This window comes from Asterias amurensis, chromosome 3, assembly GCF_032118995.1.
Source record: "Asterias amurensis chromosome 3, ASM3211899v1".
Classification (NCBI taxonomy): Eukaryota; Metazoa; Echinodermata; class Asteroidea; order Forcipulatida; family Asteriidae; genus Asterias; species Asterias amurensis.
The window spans coordinates 17,430,038-17,447,527 of record NC_092650.1 but is presented as its reverse complement, the minus strand read 5'-3'; the positions used below and the strand labels follow the sequence as shown (position 1 = coordinate 17,447,527).

Below are 17,490 nucleotides of genomic sequence, written 5' to 3'. Positions count from 1 at the left end.
CTTAATGCAGGTGCAGTTCAATGGAGTTTTACACACTGTGGGACAATTATCTGTTCAATTCGTCCCTGGAAGTGTGAAATTTGCTTCGATCATTACAAGTTGTTTATATTCTCGCTGAAAATGGTATTGTGTGTCCTTTCATCCTTTCAGAGGTTATACAAACTTGGAAGGGGGGGGGGTAACAACAAAAACCACAGGACTCTAATCATATAAAGTTTAGTGAAGTGCAAACCATGTTTACTTATGAAATTTAATTCCTCACAATAATATACCGTATTGATCATTACTAGTCCGTCGTGTTCTCCATATACCCAAAAGCTATGACAATACTAAATGTTAAAAGCGTTAAAGGGGACCAGTCTACTTCCTTGACTATCATTGGTGTTGTTGAACTGTAAACTGTTCCCTGCATGCAACGTTGTACATGCGCATTTACAGGACCTGTGAGTTAAGCATTGTCACTGTGTAGTCCTTTCTCTATGCCCATTGTCATTCGATACCGCTGTTTACGTCACGAAAGCGAGCCACCAAGCGGCAACGAAAATGTTACATTTTACTAATGTCAAAGAAGTCCCCATATTCAAGTAAATAACAGGACGTGCTTGTATGGTTTCAGTTGTTGGTTCACCGTTGTAATATCATTTGCTTTTAGTAGAACATTTTTTTTTTACAGTGGACATACACAGGTCCACACAGTGTTTTTTTTAAAGAACATTATTTATCTTAAGTGTACATCAAAGGAGATCCACATGCATGGTGTATAATGCAACACAGAGTCTTTGTGTAATGGGTGTCCCATTGTTTAAGAACAAATCACAAAAAGCTGTGGAAATTAACACTACACTTTTTGTACATACAGAGTCCGGAAAAAGATGAGCACATTTTCCAAAAGAACAACATGTAACAGTCCCTTTAAGGACTCAAGAAAGGGTTAAGAACAACATTAAACCTTCCCAATCAATTAAGCCTTCTGGCTTGAACTCACTCCGTTCAATATTTTCATAACCGGATAGTCATATCAATTAATTTACAAGCACACTATTGGACGGTGGAGAGGGGGGGGGGGGTGGCTGTGCGGTTTGCAGTCCATGGATCGATGAGCTTGTACCAAGAGCCATACACAGGTGGTGTGGGGGATACATTGATTTTCATAGGGCGAGATTGTGGGGTTGTTAAACATGGCGAGCGGCAGCCACGCAGCAACCCCCTCCTCTCCTCCACCACCCACAGCACAATCCTCGTCCCTTACAGAAGTCACCATACAATAACATTGTGGCCTGCTACTGAAATATAGAGAGCAGAATGACATTTCATGATGATGGGAATATCTATTCATTTTGCGTTTGGGTCACAAAATGCCCGAATAAAATTCAACTCATTTCAACTCAAATCAAATCGAATTTGTTTTAAGGTGATCCTTTGTTACGAAATTTCTCATGTTATTTTAATAACATCCTTACAAGGAGTTGTAGCGGTGTTTGAGTGTTTTACGTGAATGTACTTTAATATCAAAACGTATTGAAACTTTATACATCTTATGTTTAATATTCTGCTTGTCTGCCAGGAGTGGAATGTTCATACCAATACCAATACCACGGGACCATTCAGCACTTGGAATTCTTCATATTTTTTGTTCAGAATAATTGGAAGATGTTCAAGACAAGATCGTGTATTTAGATTTTAGGAATTCATTGAGGAATAACTTTGATAATCGAATAATATATCCTATTCCTTTACAGGCAAACTGCATTTTCTGTCGATTCATCCACACACACATTCAGATTGGAGATGTTCAATAAAAACAGATATTGTATTTAGATTTGAGTGAATTGCTTGAAACATAGTTTGATGAGTGTTTGTATCTTATTCCTCACAGGCAAACTGCAGTTTCTGTCAATTCATCCACAACACGGAAGAGTTCAACCCTCCCCTATTGGGTGCCAAGACCGAGTACCAAGTCATCCTACGCAGCGAATGGGTTAGCACTAAGTGTGAGGCACGAAAGGTCCACTTCGTCACCAGGCACCTCGTCTTCCACAACAACTTCACCTGGGAAGGGTACTTCTTCTACTACCTGGACCCCATGTGCCAGCACCCTGTCTACAGCATCTATGTCAAAGGGACCCACTCGGACGGGACCAAATCGGAGGCCGTCATGGGAGGGACTGAGTTTGAATTCGTGACCAACAAGATGTGGATCACGCCCCAGAACGTCATACAGGTGGATAAGTTGAACAACAACCAGAACGACTGCGCCAGGGCGGGGTCGTGGACGCTCAACGAACCCCAGGAAGTGACGAGTACGAACGGGTGCGCTCCTATCGGAGTGACCCTCCCACACACCGAGCTGGAACTCATGCGTATGGAGCAGGGGGCCGGCGGTAGAGCGCTCCTATTCAATGGCCTCCAGTCCACGGACGAGGAGCTTCAAGGGCTGGTGGGGCCCACGTCCTACCAAAGCCCACTTATGCACTGTGCGGGTGTGAACCCGCTAATAGACATAACAGTCACATCACAGGCTGATGATGAGAGTGGGTGTGGTGGACTCACTGCGTCATCACACACGCTGTTGATGCTACTCTTAGGGGCGTGGCTTGTCCTCTTTTTAAGACACTGATGAATGGTGCAAGTTTAAACTCTTTCATGGAGCAAGTTTTATCCTAGATGCATTCGTTGTTACTGAAGGTGGGAAACTGACATCTGGAACCAAGTTAAGTTAGGTGAAACATTTGGTGGATACAGTTTGTTTCTATAGGAAAAATGATCAACCGATCGTGTCTCTGCATCTAAGAAGTCCAGTTACAAGACTACAGGCCTGCACACATTTATTATTATGTAAAAGTGGATATTCAGTACAAATTGTTGGTGTTGGGGTTTATTTTCAAACTAAAAACACTTGAAATTCAACATATTCAAATACACAAGTGCGTTGACCCCCTTCCTTAGGGCCTTGTCACACGAGGTATTTATACACGCAGGCAACTTGGAGGCAACCATTGTATGTGCACTGCAAACTAATGACCACTTTGGTAGCAGTAGTAATTTTGTAATGTCATTCGATTCATAAGATTAAAAAAATTGAACATTCACATGTGGTTTCTTCTTTGAGATTGCTTGGACCGGGTTGCATGTGTAAAATTTCCTGGTGTGAAATGACCCTAAAACGTCATCACAAACTGTCAAAACGCGACTGTACAAGGCTATGGTCCCATCTGTGGCAAGCATAGAGCAGCTCGCGCGTTTTGAACCCACAGAAAGCGCGCCATTCCGTCTGGGAGTTTTGCACCTCAAATGATAATTTTGTCACAACTATGAAATCAGTCAATAAGTAACACTAAACGATCAACACAAACGCCCCTCCCCCATACCAGCAGACAAGTCGAGATCAATAACAAGTCGTTCTATGTAGTTTTATGGTGCACACAGACCTTCATCCAACACCTACAAAATCACAGACCTCGTCGCAAGGTCTGCAAATTACTCTGAAATGACTTGTGATCATAAAAAGGCGGGAAATTAAGGCAAATTTTAACACATTAAGTAAATGGTCGTCTGCCCCCAAGGCTATTTTCCAAATCTGACCCTTGATGTATTCTCGATGGAGGGAAAATGAGCCTCATTAAACTGTTTTTTAAGGAGGTCATATTTAAATTGGAATAATTCAGACCAGAAAACTGGGTTGAGTACCATGGACAAGTGAGATTGGAATAAATTACAGTTACAAGTGATTTTTTTTCATGGGCATAAATTAATTGGGGAAATTTGGAAGATTTATGATCTGGTGGATTTAGTAAGTGCCAATGGCCATGAAGTGTCCAAATACTGAGGTTTGCGATTGCTCAAAGATGCTTGTCACGAAAGGGGTGTGCGGTGGGTTTGGAAGCATGAGGTCACGAGGTACATCTTGTTAGACCTTGGTATGTTTACAGTAACAGGTGTATTGAGGTAGGTACAGCATGATTGTCATCCTATTTTGGGGGTCAAGTGATGCCCGCTGTTCCCTCTCTCTTAATGTGAAAGAGTGAAATTTTTCCACCATACCGCTTTTGAAAAGAGCTGTGGCGGACAACTCTTTTAAGAGTGAAACACGGGCACTTTCAACTCGAGTTAGAGTGAAGTTCGTGCCAAATTCACCCAGAAAGAGTGGTACAGATTGGCTTTCACTCTCTAAAGAGCGAAAATGCCACCATTCAACAAGAGAGTGAAATTTCCACTCTTTTACTTCAAGAGAGTATACCAATTAATACACAAGCAACCGGGTTGCGGGCAAAGATATTCACATAAGGGATAGACAAGTTAATATATCTTTGTACACAGTACACGAAATTTAAAAGTGTAATTCATGGTGTATAAAATACTGCAAAATACTAGACTGTATCTCCACTAATACAAAGTGTAAAATCCTATATCTTGTAAATGGTGTCGCCACAAACCTTACTAGATTGTACCTCCATCAATCATGCGAAACTTCAAACCCTAACGATGTACATGGTGTTACTGCAAACCTATACTAGATTGTATCTCCACCGTACAAAGTTCAAAACTAACTCATGTACAATACATGGTGTTACTGTTGCCACAAACCTTATTGTACCTCCAGTGTGTAAAGTTTCGAATCCTATTCATGTATGTTGCCTTAAATCTTTAGATTTTATCTCCATCAGGCCCAGTTAAGATTCTTAAAGACAATGGACACTATTGTCAAAGACCAGTCTTCTCACTTGCTGTATCTCAACATATGCATAAAATAACAAACTTGTGAAAATTTGAGCTTGATTGGTCGTCAGAGTTGCGAGATAACTATGGAAGAAATAACACCTTTGCCACACGAAGTTGTGGGCTTTCAGATGCTTGATTTCGAGACCTCAAATTCTAAACTTGAGGTCTCGAAATCAAATTCCTGGAAATTTACTTCTTTCTCGAAAACTACGTCACTTCAGAGTGAGCCGTTTCTCGCAATGTTTTATACTATCAACCTCTCCCCTTTACTCGTTATCAAAATGAGGTTTTATGATGATAATTTTTTTGAGTAATTACCAATAGTGTCCACTGTCTTTAAACGGATTCTATTGGTCAGTTTTCTTGATTTAAATGTATTGTATGATAGTTCGTATATGGATAACGCCATTATCTAGGTGCAACGCTGGAAAGTATATAGGCCCTACACAGTCATTATCCAAAATGGCCCTCTTAAAAGTTTTAAACAAAACTTGTAAAATCTTATTCAAATTATGAAAATTATATATGCAAGGTGGTAAAGCCATTTAAATAAGGCATAGTTTTAAAGCCACACTGCTACTGTTTTATATTGTGTATTCATTTCTTTCTTAATTCATCGGAAGATGCTGCTGATTGCTGGCCCTTTAATATGATGACTTACTATGCATTGGTGATGCGAAAAAGGCCCGGGACCAAATGGTTTGGAAAAAGGGTTTTGGTTTAAATATAAATCTTTGTTATTTTGCTTAAAATACACCAGTCATGCAGTCACAGCAACAATAGGCTGAAAACTTAATAATTTTAAGTTGAATGCACTTTAAAATTGGAAACATAAAACAAGAGAAAAAACACAAACTAATTAGTCACAATTTGCAGAATTTTTTCTTGTACGTTTGACATGGTTTTTTGGCTGGTAAACCTTTAACTGACAAGCCTGATAAGATATTTCTGTACAAAGTAATTGCGTCGCGGGGGAAAATTTAATCTAAAACTTATTTCAACCGAACTCTGCTTTTTGTTTGTCTTCCTTGTAAAACAAGGAGATAAACTGACCAGTTAAAAAACTCAATATTTAACAAGAACTTTTAACTAGTCTAAGTAAAATATATTTTTCTTGTTTATAGCTTTAAAAAGACTGTGATTCAAAAAGCAAATAATGTAGAAACCAAGAGAACGAAATTCATTGTATTGAATATTTTAGTCAAAGGATACTGATGGTGTATTCTTTTGTATTTTTATCCTTAAAAAAACTGTAAATATTATAAACTACGCAATATCTAAAAAATATTCATACATTTAAAGCACACAAATTAGTTGAAAAGCTAGTTGAATGGAGTAATAGAATGGCAGTTTTCCCCGTCAAAAAGAACCAAACTAAATAATATTTACAAAACGTTCTCACAAAAACCAAGCAAAATTTATACTCGGGGAAGCTGGTTTTACTTGTAAAGGTGTACCAGCTCCATGCCAGTATAACTTCGACTTACACAAACAAAGCAGCTATATGTAAATTATTCGATTAAAATGTATGATTGTAAAATGCTTACACAATTAATTTTTGGTAAAGTTCAAGATAATTTTGTGAACCATTTTTTATATAATTGGGACGAACAGTAATTGCATCATTTTTGTTCTAATTTGTTCGGTATTTTTCGCATTGCTAATACAAACATGGATAAGAACGAATATTTGGAAATGATTGGATCTTCTTCTTTTTCTTTTTTAAATCAGAAGCGAAAGTTATGTTTTGGTTGTAAATTGTATAAAATATTACTATGTTAAAACAATGTCTTGTTGCTGTGCATTGTACACGAAATGTCACTTTATTTAACGATGAAATTAGCACATGTATTTCATGACCCTCTCATGTAGCACCAGGGGTTGCGAAAAGGGAATGGTCGCCACAGAGCAACATTGTGGCAAACTCAACGTAGATATGGGCTCTTGAAGTATATTTGACATGTTGCGATCTTCAGATAGTTAAATAGAGGATCATGACATCAGAAACGTTAATTGTCGACATTTCGAGATGATCTATCTCGGGATGCCGACATCCTGATGTCGCCGTTACTATATAGTTCATCTTAGGATGTCGACATCATGAAATAAAGATGTCGACAGCTTAAATATTGTCTTCCCGGTACATTTCATTTTAGAATGTCGACATCGTGAAAGTAAGTCCCATCAGGTTACCCGTTTTGCTGATTCTCTCGGTATTCCCAAGTCAGTAAAATGTGTGTAATAAAATATTGTAATAATTCCAAGTTCCAAGGTACGGAGTCTACATTGTTCTACATTTTGTACATTTGCTGTTGATAAAAATTACTGGATATACTTTTCACTGTGTTTAACACCTGCTTAATAATGATAAATGTTTAAATAAAATTATTGAAGGATTAAAATTTTGGAAGTAGTGAGTTCAAAGTTTTGAAAAAGGAGTCTGTAAATGTTTTGTTTCTTGCTTCATTTGTCTGTTTTGTTTTTAAGATTAATGTTTACAAATTGAACTTTACTCTAAAAACTCCCGGGTCAGAAAGGGGGCTCGATTCATTTCCGGGTCAGGTTGACATGATACTTTGGTCTTTGGAAAAAAAAGAGTAATGCTCCGTCGATTACATGGTGTTGACATATTATACATTTCAGGCTCTAATTTAAAAAGAAAAAAGAAAGAGATTTATTCCACGGGCTAAAAAACCCCATCGGAAATCAGACTTAAGTATAGAGAGAATATAATGCATGAAGGTGCAAAACTAATGTGCTCAACAAACTTTTAAACAAAACATTTTGTGACAGGTGTTTGAGCTCCAGACCCCCCCCCCCCCCCCCGACACACACAAAAATACACCATTGCTACTCAACCAACTGTTCCGAATAAAATACTCCCATCTTTGCATTCAATTAGTCTTGGAATGTCACATTTTTTCATATCAAGAAAAACAATATTTCTGATACATGGAAATTTTCGTCTATATGCAAGTTATGCAGTCTGACCGTGAACAAACATGTGTCATGTGACACTTAGACAGGTCAAGTAATAAGTTGTTTTTTGCAAAATGCTCCAGATTTCTGACCTTTCCTTCAACTGTTAATTCTTCACCCTGATTTTTTTTTCTAGGACAGAAGAAAAAATCACATTTTTTATTAATTTTCCGAAACCGCACATCCAGGTTTTATACAAAATAGATTTCTTTGAAACTGGAAACAGATGTTTTTTTGTTTGTTTTTTGGGGGGACAAATTTTAGACACCAGAAAATGGATGTCTGTGAAGGATGGGGTTGAAAGTGTGTTCGAACAAAATGTTTTTAATGGAATGGTTCAAATTAAGACTTCACGATGAGTGACGTCATAACTAAATGTGAGGCACTCACATCATACAAACGTCCAAGGTAAGTAAAATACAACTTTCTATAGAGATCTGTTTTTGTATTAAGATTAAATTTGGTCATTACAGGGAAGCAAATAATGACCCTAACAAACTCACTTGGTCAATTGCACTGGAGAGATGTTGATAGAATAACACATTGTTAGAGATTGGGGTAAATGAAGTTTTAGAGAAAGAAGTAATTTTCACCCCAAAATTTGAATCTAGCAAAGGTTTCAGAAACACGTTACCAGCCAAAAACTACATTCAGTTTACATTCCTGTGACTGGTGCCCCACTCAATGTTTGCTTAGCAAACCAATCAGTCAAACAATATTTTCAGCTAAACATCTCACTGTGAAATTGGGCCCACGTGTCATTACGACTGCTGTGATCCATAAATATGCCGATCTCACGAGACTTTCCTTAGCAAAATGTGGACCTAATCCATCATATTAATGTGACCTAAATCCATTAAACCTGTTGAACTTTAGGCCGCGTGTAATTTGAACCAAACTCCGTCTGGATTTGGATCCATATAGTCGTTAGATGTAATCTGATACTTTAATTTGTTTTGGGATATCCGGATCTAATACACCAGGAAAAAACACACAAATTGGTTCTGCTGATCCTGTTAAAGGCAGTGGACACTATTGGTAATTACTAAAAATAATTATTAGCATAAAAACCTTTCTTGGTGACGAGTAATAAGGAGAGGTTGATGGTATAAAAAACTGTGAGAAACAGCTCCCTGAAGTGCCATAGTTTTCGAGAAAGAGGTAATTTTCCACGAATTTGACTTCGAGACCTCAGATTTAGAACTTGAGGTCTCGAAATCAACCATCTAAACGCACACACCTTCGTGTGACAAGGGTGTTTTTTCTTTCATTCATATCTCGCAAGTTCGATGACCGACTGAGCTCAAATTTTCACAGGTTCATTATTGTAGGCATATGTTGAGATACACCAACTGTGGAGGCTAGTCTTTGACAATTACCTATAGTGTCCACGGCCTTTAAGTTAAAGACACTGGACATCGGTAGTTACTCAAAATTACTTAAAACGAGTAATAGAGCTGTTGATAGTTTAAAACATTGTGAGAAACGGCTCCCTCTGAAGTAACTTATAGTTTTCGAGAAAGAGATACTTTAAAAGACGTCAAGCCTTAAACCTTTTATAAGGCATCTGAAAGCACACAAATTAATTTGTGCAACAGGGGTGTTTTTCTTTCATTATTCTTTTGCAACTTTGATGACCAATTGAATCAAAACTTTCACGGATTTGTTATTTTGTTTGCGTACGTTGGGGTACACCAAGTGAGAAGACTGGTCTTTGACAATATTATAACCAAAGGTGTCGAGTACCTTTAATCGCTGAAAGTTTACAAACATGACAGTCTGGCGGTTGTAACGCTCGGCAAAAGCAAACAGGGGAATCCCCAAGGGCGCAAAGTCAACCCTTGATGATCCTACAACAGGTGACAATGGCGCATTTGGGGTTAATTGTCGAAACAGGTGCCCTACGAGGGTAAAGTATGACATGGTTCCGTGTTTGTCACTTGAGAATTCTGGACCATAATTATATTGGGGGGGTTAGAAATGATTGAGCTCACAGGTTGAGCATGTCTATCATGGGCAATAAACTATGACGTATTGGTACAGCAATCCATAAATAAGTTTAACCATAGAGCTAGGAAGAGCCTTGCTCTATGGTTTAAAGGCAGTGGACACTATTGGTAATTACTCAAAATAATTATTAGAATAAAACCTTTCTTGGTGACGAGTAATGGGGAGAGGTTGATGGTGTAAAACATTGTGAGAAACGGCTCCCTCTGAAGTGCCATAGTTTTCGAGAAAGAAGTAATTTTCCACGTTTGATTTCGAGACCTCAGATTTAGAACTTGAGGTCTCGAAATCAACCATCTGAACGCACATAACTTCGTGTGGCAAGGGTGTTTTTTTTTCTTTCATTAATATCTCGCAACTTCAATGAACGATTGAGCTCAAATTTTCACAGGTTAGTTATTTTATGCATATGTTGAGATACACCAACTTTGAAGGCTAGTCTTTGATAACTACCAATAGTGTCCACTGCCTTTAAGCATGGATGTAGATTTAGATTTAATGGTTTAAAGAAATACGTTTGGTTTCCAAACATGAATGCAATTAAATCAACTTTGGTTAGATGCCTACAGTAGCTTTCGATAGGATTAGCATTGCGAGAAACATTTTATCACTTCGCACAAACGTGGTTTTGTAAAAAGATATCAGTTATCAAAGGTGATGAAATTAAATTAGTCTTTTTGAAGTTTGAACTTGATCAAAACTTTTCGTATTGGTTCTGATAAATATTATGTCTTAAATAGACAGTTCTTTAAGTTACAACTAAACCTAACCAGTTGTTCGTTGTTCGAATCGAAAATGGTTACAATGAAGGTTGCCATCAAAAATTAAGCATATGGCATATTTTACATGAAGTATTCAAATTCACTTAACGTCGGGTCCCGTTAAAACGTCTCGGTATGGCCCTGACCATTTTATGGGTTAAGCGTTAGTATTTGGAACAGCTTCCGGGTCAAACTCACCAAACAAGAGGGTCAGGCCCACGTGCTTCAAAAGCTTGAAACTCACATCAAGAAAAGATGACTCTGTAGACATAAACTACGGGTGCTTGTCACACCATGCATGTACATGTACATGACATGTACATCATTAATCAGTGTGGCATTCCTAACAAATAGCTTGTTCGCCAACGCATCTTTAAGTTAGTCCAAGTTGGTATCTAAATCCCAAACCAATATGCATTACACACAAGATTAAACAGTTCAACCGGTTCGCCGGATCCAGACGGATCATGAAAACTGATTAAACAATATCACTGCTTATTTTTGCAGACAAAATATCTGCTCTTCATACACAACATATTCCACCGAATAGCGATGGTCTCAAGCGGCTATCACAGAAGAAGATGACCCCGTCGCATCTTCATCATCACCCCCTAGCCTCTGTCTCTATTCGTACAAGACTAATAATCTCCTACGGAAAGATGTACTCAATCGTCGACTGCTGCTCTCAAGTTCAACGCCACTTTCAGGGCAATGATTTTATAGACGGTTTCCATCAATACCTGTTTCATTAATCCCTAAAGAGACAGTTCCGGAGTTCCTCTTAAAGGCACTGTACGCCGTACTAAAAATATTTATACTAATGACAGTGATTAAGTATAGTTTGATATTGGATATTGGACATTCCTATATGTTTGTACAGAGATTGTCTACCTTGCACATCAATATCGAATGCTGGACTTGTACATGTAAATCGACATTGGATACTGGACATTCAAATAATGTTTGTACGGCGAATATCAATGTTGCCTTTTAGCTATTGGGTATTGGACACTCACATAGGTTTGTACAGTGAATGTATACCTGTTACATGTACATCGATATTGGATATTGGACATTCACATAGGTTTGTACAGTGAATGTATACCTGTTACATGTACATCAATATTTGATAGTTGACAGTCACATAGGTTTGTACAGTGAATGTATACCTTTTACATCGATATTGGATATTGGACATTCACATAATGTTTGTACATTGAATGTCTACCTTGTACATCGATATTGAATATTGGACATTCAAATAGTTTGTAATGTCTACCTTGTACTTCGATATTGGATATTGGACATTCAAATTGTGTTTGTACAGCGAATATCAATGTTGCTTTTTAGATATTTGACAGTGGACAACCCCTTATGAAACTAACTCTAGTCTTATTTTAGCATAAAAACTTACTTGGTAAAGAGCAATGAAGAGCAATTGATAGTATATAAACATATTATAAACATTGAGAAACGGCTCCCTCTGGACTGAAGTAACGTAGTTTTTGAGAAAGAGGTAGTTTCTCACTAAAACATTTGAATCTGAGAAAGACTTCAGACGTAAAGCCTTTCTCGGGCATCTGACTGAAAGCACAATTTAAAATATTTTGTGCGTTATTTTCTTGCAGCTTTGATGACCATTTTCACTGATTTGTTATTGTGTGTAATGTTTGGCTATAGCGTGAGTATACCGATCTTCCAGAACTGCAAGTTTCTACCCTTCTTCAGTGTCTCTTTTAGGAGTAAACCCGGTCACATGGGTTTGGGAATTATATTATTTGGGATTAACTTGTAATTCTGGGAAGTGAATGCAGATTTGTCCAACGAGGCCAAGTATATAATTGTTTTCGTTTGGCTGTGAAGCTGGAGATTAAATTGGGATGAACGCCTTGACTTACAATAACGGGGAATCTGAAGATGGGGGACTTTATAAAATAATGGCCATCTTTTGTGGTTGTTTTTTAGTCTTCGTACTGTTTACCCGTTCGGGTTTTTCCCCCTTCTTTTTCCTTCCTTGTCGTTGTACGAGAGTATACAAAATGCAACATAAATGTTTGGGAAAAATTGGACATTAGTTTCTGAACAGCCTAAGTCAAAGGGAATGTTTATGTTTGATTATCACTCATAATGTCATTACAAACGTTTGGTTAGAAGTCATACAATAGCCTGCGATACTATAGAATTTGGCGACACTTTTCACTTCGAAGTAAAAAGAAGGTAACATTTGTCATGTCCCAAAATTTGAATCAGGAGAGTGTTAATACCAGTTGTATATTCCTAATATATTGTTCCATGTGTGGACATACTCGATCCGGATTTTCAGCGATATCTCAAAAACGCGACCATCTTTTGAAACTATCTTATCGATAATCGAACTGTTCTAAAGGTATACTTTGCCTTCAAAAGACGCAAGACCACAGCCATCTTTTTGTCAGCTACTGGGTGCGAGACCTTTACCATCTGATTCACACATGACCGTGTTATTTACTTTGGACAGTCTTTAAGACCTCTAAATCGGATTACCGATAATATAAAGCTGTGAAGAAGAAAAAAACCCAGAGTCGCTTACCGGTGTGTGTTCCTGCATGATGAAGACCGTCTTGGAGTGGATTGTTTCAAGGCATGCAGTCCTGACTATGTGGAGAGCAATGTTGATTCATTTGGGATGATATTGTCCGAATCTGAAATGTTACGAATCATTGACAAAACGGCAATGTGAATTAATTCAATTCAATTCAATTCAAGAATACATCTATTTCCATCCTCTCATAAAAGAATAACGACAGATACATGTATTACGGAGTAAAACAAAAAATATCTTTAGGTAAGAGTAAACATTAATATAGAGTACGGGCCGTTTTGGTAAGCATAAGCTAGTAAAAAAAAACAGCCAGACAGACAAGAAAACGAGACAACCAGACAGACAGTTTGTTAGATTTTAACTCTGACCCGGGAGTAGAGTGTAAACAAATGACACAAGAGATGCTTTGCAAAAAGCTTCAACCTTATACACAGTTAACATGGATTTTCAGCGAAATGAACCTGTCCACTGGGCCCAATATTTCATAGAGCTGCTTGAGCACTAAATACTGCTTAACAGTTTTCTGCTAAGCAAAAACAAAAATAATTGGCGTGGTACCAGTCAAAGATGGCACATGTGATACGGCATTTTAGTTGGTATCCAAATTCAGGAAAGCATAATTCTGGTAAGCTTAGCTATACTTTTGTGCTTGAGCATCCCCTCACTTAAGGCCTTATACCGATATTCACAAAGACGTCAGCTGTAAATCAAATTACCATGCTTACAAAAGAAAATTAGCAACAACAAAACGGAAAGGATTAACACCACGTCGAAAATTAAGGGTTACACGTCCGCGCTTTCAAACTAATTGTTTTGTTTCTCAGCTCATAATAATAATAATATGCAATCATCGACCAAACGAACTCCCGGGGGGCGGGGGTAAATTCAAGCTATTTGATAGAGAAAATCTGCGAAGCGGCGCTAAAAAAGTATTATAGGCCCTGGGCTATTTGGTGTTATTAAAGGATTTAAAGGGAAGGACGTATTTATAGCTTGGGTAATCTCTTCAAAATTAATTGCAAAAAATATTACTTGAGCACAGCAGTTCTCGATATACAATACAACATTTTGAGAACCAATTCACTTCAATGTATTTGTGATCATGGACAAAATATATAGTTTTTATCGCCCAAAACTTGTTTCTGAGAAACGTTGTACCCAGATTAGCTTCTCAGATTGTGTATAGCGAGGACGGAATCTTCTTCCTGCATGGACATAGCCGCTCCGGATTTTCGGCAATATTATCTTAAAGGCAGTGGACACTATTGGCAATTACTCGAAATAATTATTAGCATAAAACCTTTCTTGGTGACGAGTAATGGGGAGAGGTTGATAGTATAAAACATTGTGAGAAACGGCTCCCTCTGAAGTGCCATAGTTTTCGAGAAAGAAGTAATTTTCCACGAATTTGATTTCGAGACCTCAGATTTAGAACTTGAGGTCTCGAATTCAAGCATCTAAACGCACACAACTTCGTGTGACAAGAGTGTTTTTTTTTTCTTTCATTTATTATCTCGCAAGTTCGATGACCGATTGAGCTCAAATTTTTACAGGTTAGTTATTTTATTCATATGTTGAGATACACCAACTGTGAAGGCTAGTATTTGACAATTACCAATATAGTGTCCCTGCCTTTAAAATAAATAAATTGCGACCATCACTTTTTGAAAGGAAATTTTCACAGGCTAATTTCATTGCATGTCTTCATTCATATATAGGATTAGACCAATCCAACGGTTCCAAAAACTAAAGGCATACTTCCCCTCAAAGCATCACACCTGGAGCCATTCAATGTAATTAACCGATGATTTAAATTAGAGGGGAAGACCACTTAGAAATTGCAAGAAAACCCACAGCAGGTTTTAGTTTTATTCAGTAATGATCTTATATAAGCCTGACTCTATAGGAGTCAATGACCTTAGCGTATGCTTTCCATATATTGCTATTGGTTAAAGGTACTGGGCACCTTTGGTAATTGTCAAAGACCAGTCTTCTCACTTGGTGTATCTCAACAAATGCATAAAATAGCAAACCTGTGAAAATTTGAACTTGATTGGTCGTAGGAGTTGCGAGATAACTATGAAAGAAAAAACAACCTTGTCACACGAAGTTGTGTGCTTTCAGATGCTTGATTTTGAGACCTCAAATTCTAAATCTGAGGTCTCGAAATCAAATTCGTGGACAATTACTCCTTTCTCGAAAACTACGTCACTATAGAGAAAGCCTTTTCTCACAATGTTTTATACTATCAACCTCTCCCATTACTCATTACCAAGTGAGGTTTTATGCTGATAATTATTTTGAGTAATTACCATTAGCGTCCACTGCCTTTAAAGAAACACCCTTGCTCCGCACAAGCTGTGTGCACTGAGGTCTCGAATTCAATTCAAATATTTAAGTGAGAAATAACTTCTTTCTAAAAAACTACGGTAGCCGTTTCTAACAATGTTTTATTACTACCGTCAACAGCTCTCCATTGCTTGTTACCAAGTAAGTTTTTTAGTTAACAATTATTTTGAGTAATTACCAATAGTGTCCAGTGCCTTTAAGCCTATATTAGGAGTCAATGACCTTTTCTGCTTTCCGTTATTGCTATTTGTTAATGACAGGATACACGCTCTTTTGTCCCTTTGGTTGTGATGCAATATTGATTGGAAGTCATTTCCCATATGCAAACAATTTACTCATAGACACTTAATTCCTGTTAACAGGGAAATAATTATGGTCATCAAGATGAAAGTAATTCATTAGTCGGGAGTGAGGATGGTCGGAATGTAAATCAATAACCTTCGTTTTGGTACGTAATGGAAATGTGCAGCATAGGAAAGTATCCTTGTTTTTTTAATTGAAAGACACATGTTTAATTTCAATACATTTTTTCAATGCTGTCCTTTGTAATAGGTTGCATTAAACATTACACGCAGCACCCGTATACATTAAAGACACTAGGCACTAATTGTAATTGTCAAAGACCAGTCTTCTCACTTGGTGTATCTCAACATATGCATAAAATAACAAACCTGTGAAAATTAAGCTCAATTGGTCGTCGATGTTGTGAGATAACTATGAAAGAAAAATGACCCTTGTCTCAAGAAGTTGTGTGCCTTCAGATACTTGATTTCGAGACCTCAAAATCGAATTCTGTGGTCTCGAAATCAAATTCGTGGAAAATTACTTCTTTCTCGAAAACTACGTTACTTCAGAGGGAGCCGTTTCTCACTATGTTTTATACTATCAACCTCTCCCCATTACTCGTTACCAAGTAAGGTTTTATGCTTCCTAATACATATTTTGAGTAATTACCAATAGTGCCCACTGCCTTTAAGTAGCAGTATTAAACAATGGGCAAATTACACTGCAAACACTGAGGTATTAAATTGACACCATGGGTTTTGTCACATATAGGCCAATATGCCTAGATACACAAATCTCGACTTACACCATATTCTGCAAAATATTTGGTGTTAACAGAGCAATCATTTCTGCTGATGTTAATTTTAATTCTCTGATCGGTATCTATGTATAGGCTTAAGTGAAGCAAACATGATGATTGCCTAACGCAGCAATGCTGGACAGGACAAAGTACCAACACAAAAATCATGTTACCAGTGTAATATTAATGTGAAAGCAAAGCGTATAGCTGGCACCATAAACAAAATAGTCCTCCCGAATTTAAGTAATAAGTGTACGAAAAATAAACTATTATACGTACGAGATAAAAGTCGTACGTATGAAACATAACATCGTATGTACGATATGATAAGTTATACGTACGAGATAATTAGTCGTGCATGTACGTGCGGGATAAAAAAAGTCGTCCCGTACAAGATAATATAATAAGTCAATGGTAATGTTATGATAATGGTTATGACTTATTATCTCGTACGTACGTTTTAATATCTCGTACGTACGTTTTATTATCTCGTACGTACGACTTAAATTAGGAGGTTTAGTGCAGACCTCATAAATGCACGTAACGTCACTGGGGTAAAAGGGCCCAAATGTTTTTAAGTCAAAACGAGGTTGATCATGTGCGCCGCGCTTGTCTGTTCTCCATTGTTTTGTTCATCGACGGGAAACGTCACTTCAGGGTCCAATCACTATAGCTGCTAAGCACAAAAAGTGCTTAGCATGAAATTTCTTCTTTGATAAAAACAGGATTACTAACAAAAATTTTATTCGTTGCATTGCTTGTTACTGGTATTCAGCTGTTGTTTGCTTATCCTGAATATCACATAGAAATTTGGTTGGTAGTCTTGTTTTATCAAGGAAGAAATTTCACGCTTACAGCAAATTTGTGTGCTTAGCAGCTCTATGAAATTGGGCCTAGGTCTTTGGGACAAAGGGTATCATTCTACGGTTGTTTCTTTGTTTACTTGTGAGGGGAAGGGGTTGGAAAGGTGCGGCCACAATATAAGAAGGAGGTCTATGTTTTGGAAACTC

General features: G+C 37.6%; 1 protein-coding gene across 1 annotated transcript in view; it reads left to right on the top strand.

The window, feature by feature from the left end:
* Nucleotides 1-7,129, top strand: part of LOC139934352 (protein APCDD1-like) — a 79,393-nt gene extending 72,264 nt beyond the window's left edge. Inside the window, exon 4 of the mRNA XM_071928545.1 lies at nucleotides 1,877-7,129. Coding sequence (XP_071784646.1) covers nucleotides 1,877-2,617 — 741 coding nt within the window. The 3' untranslated portion in view covers nucleotides 2,618-7,129. The remainder of the gene's footprint in view (nucleotides 1-1,876) is intronic.
* Nucleotides 7,130-17,490: the final 10,361 nt, after the last annotated feature.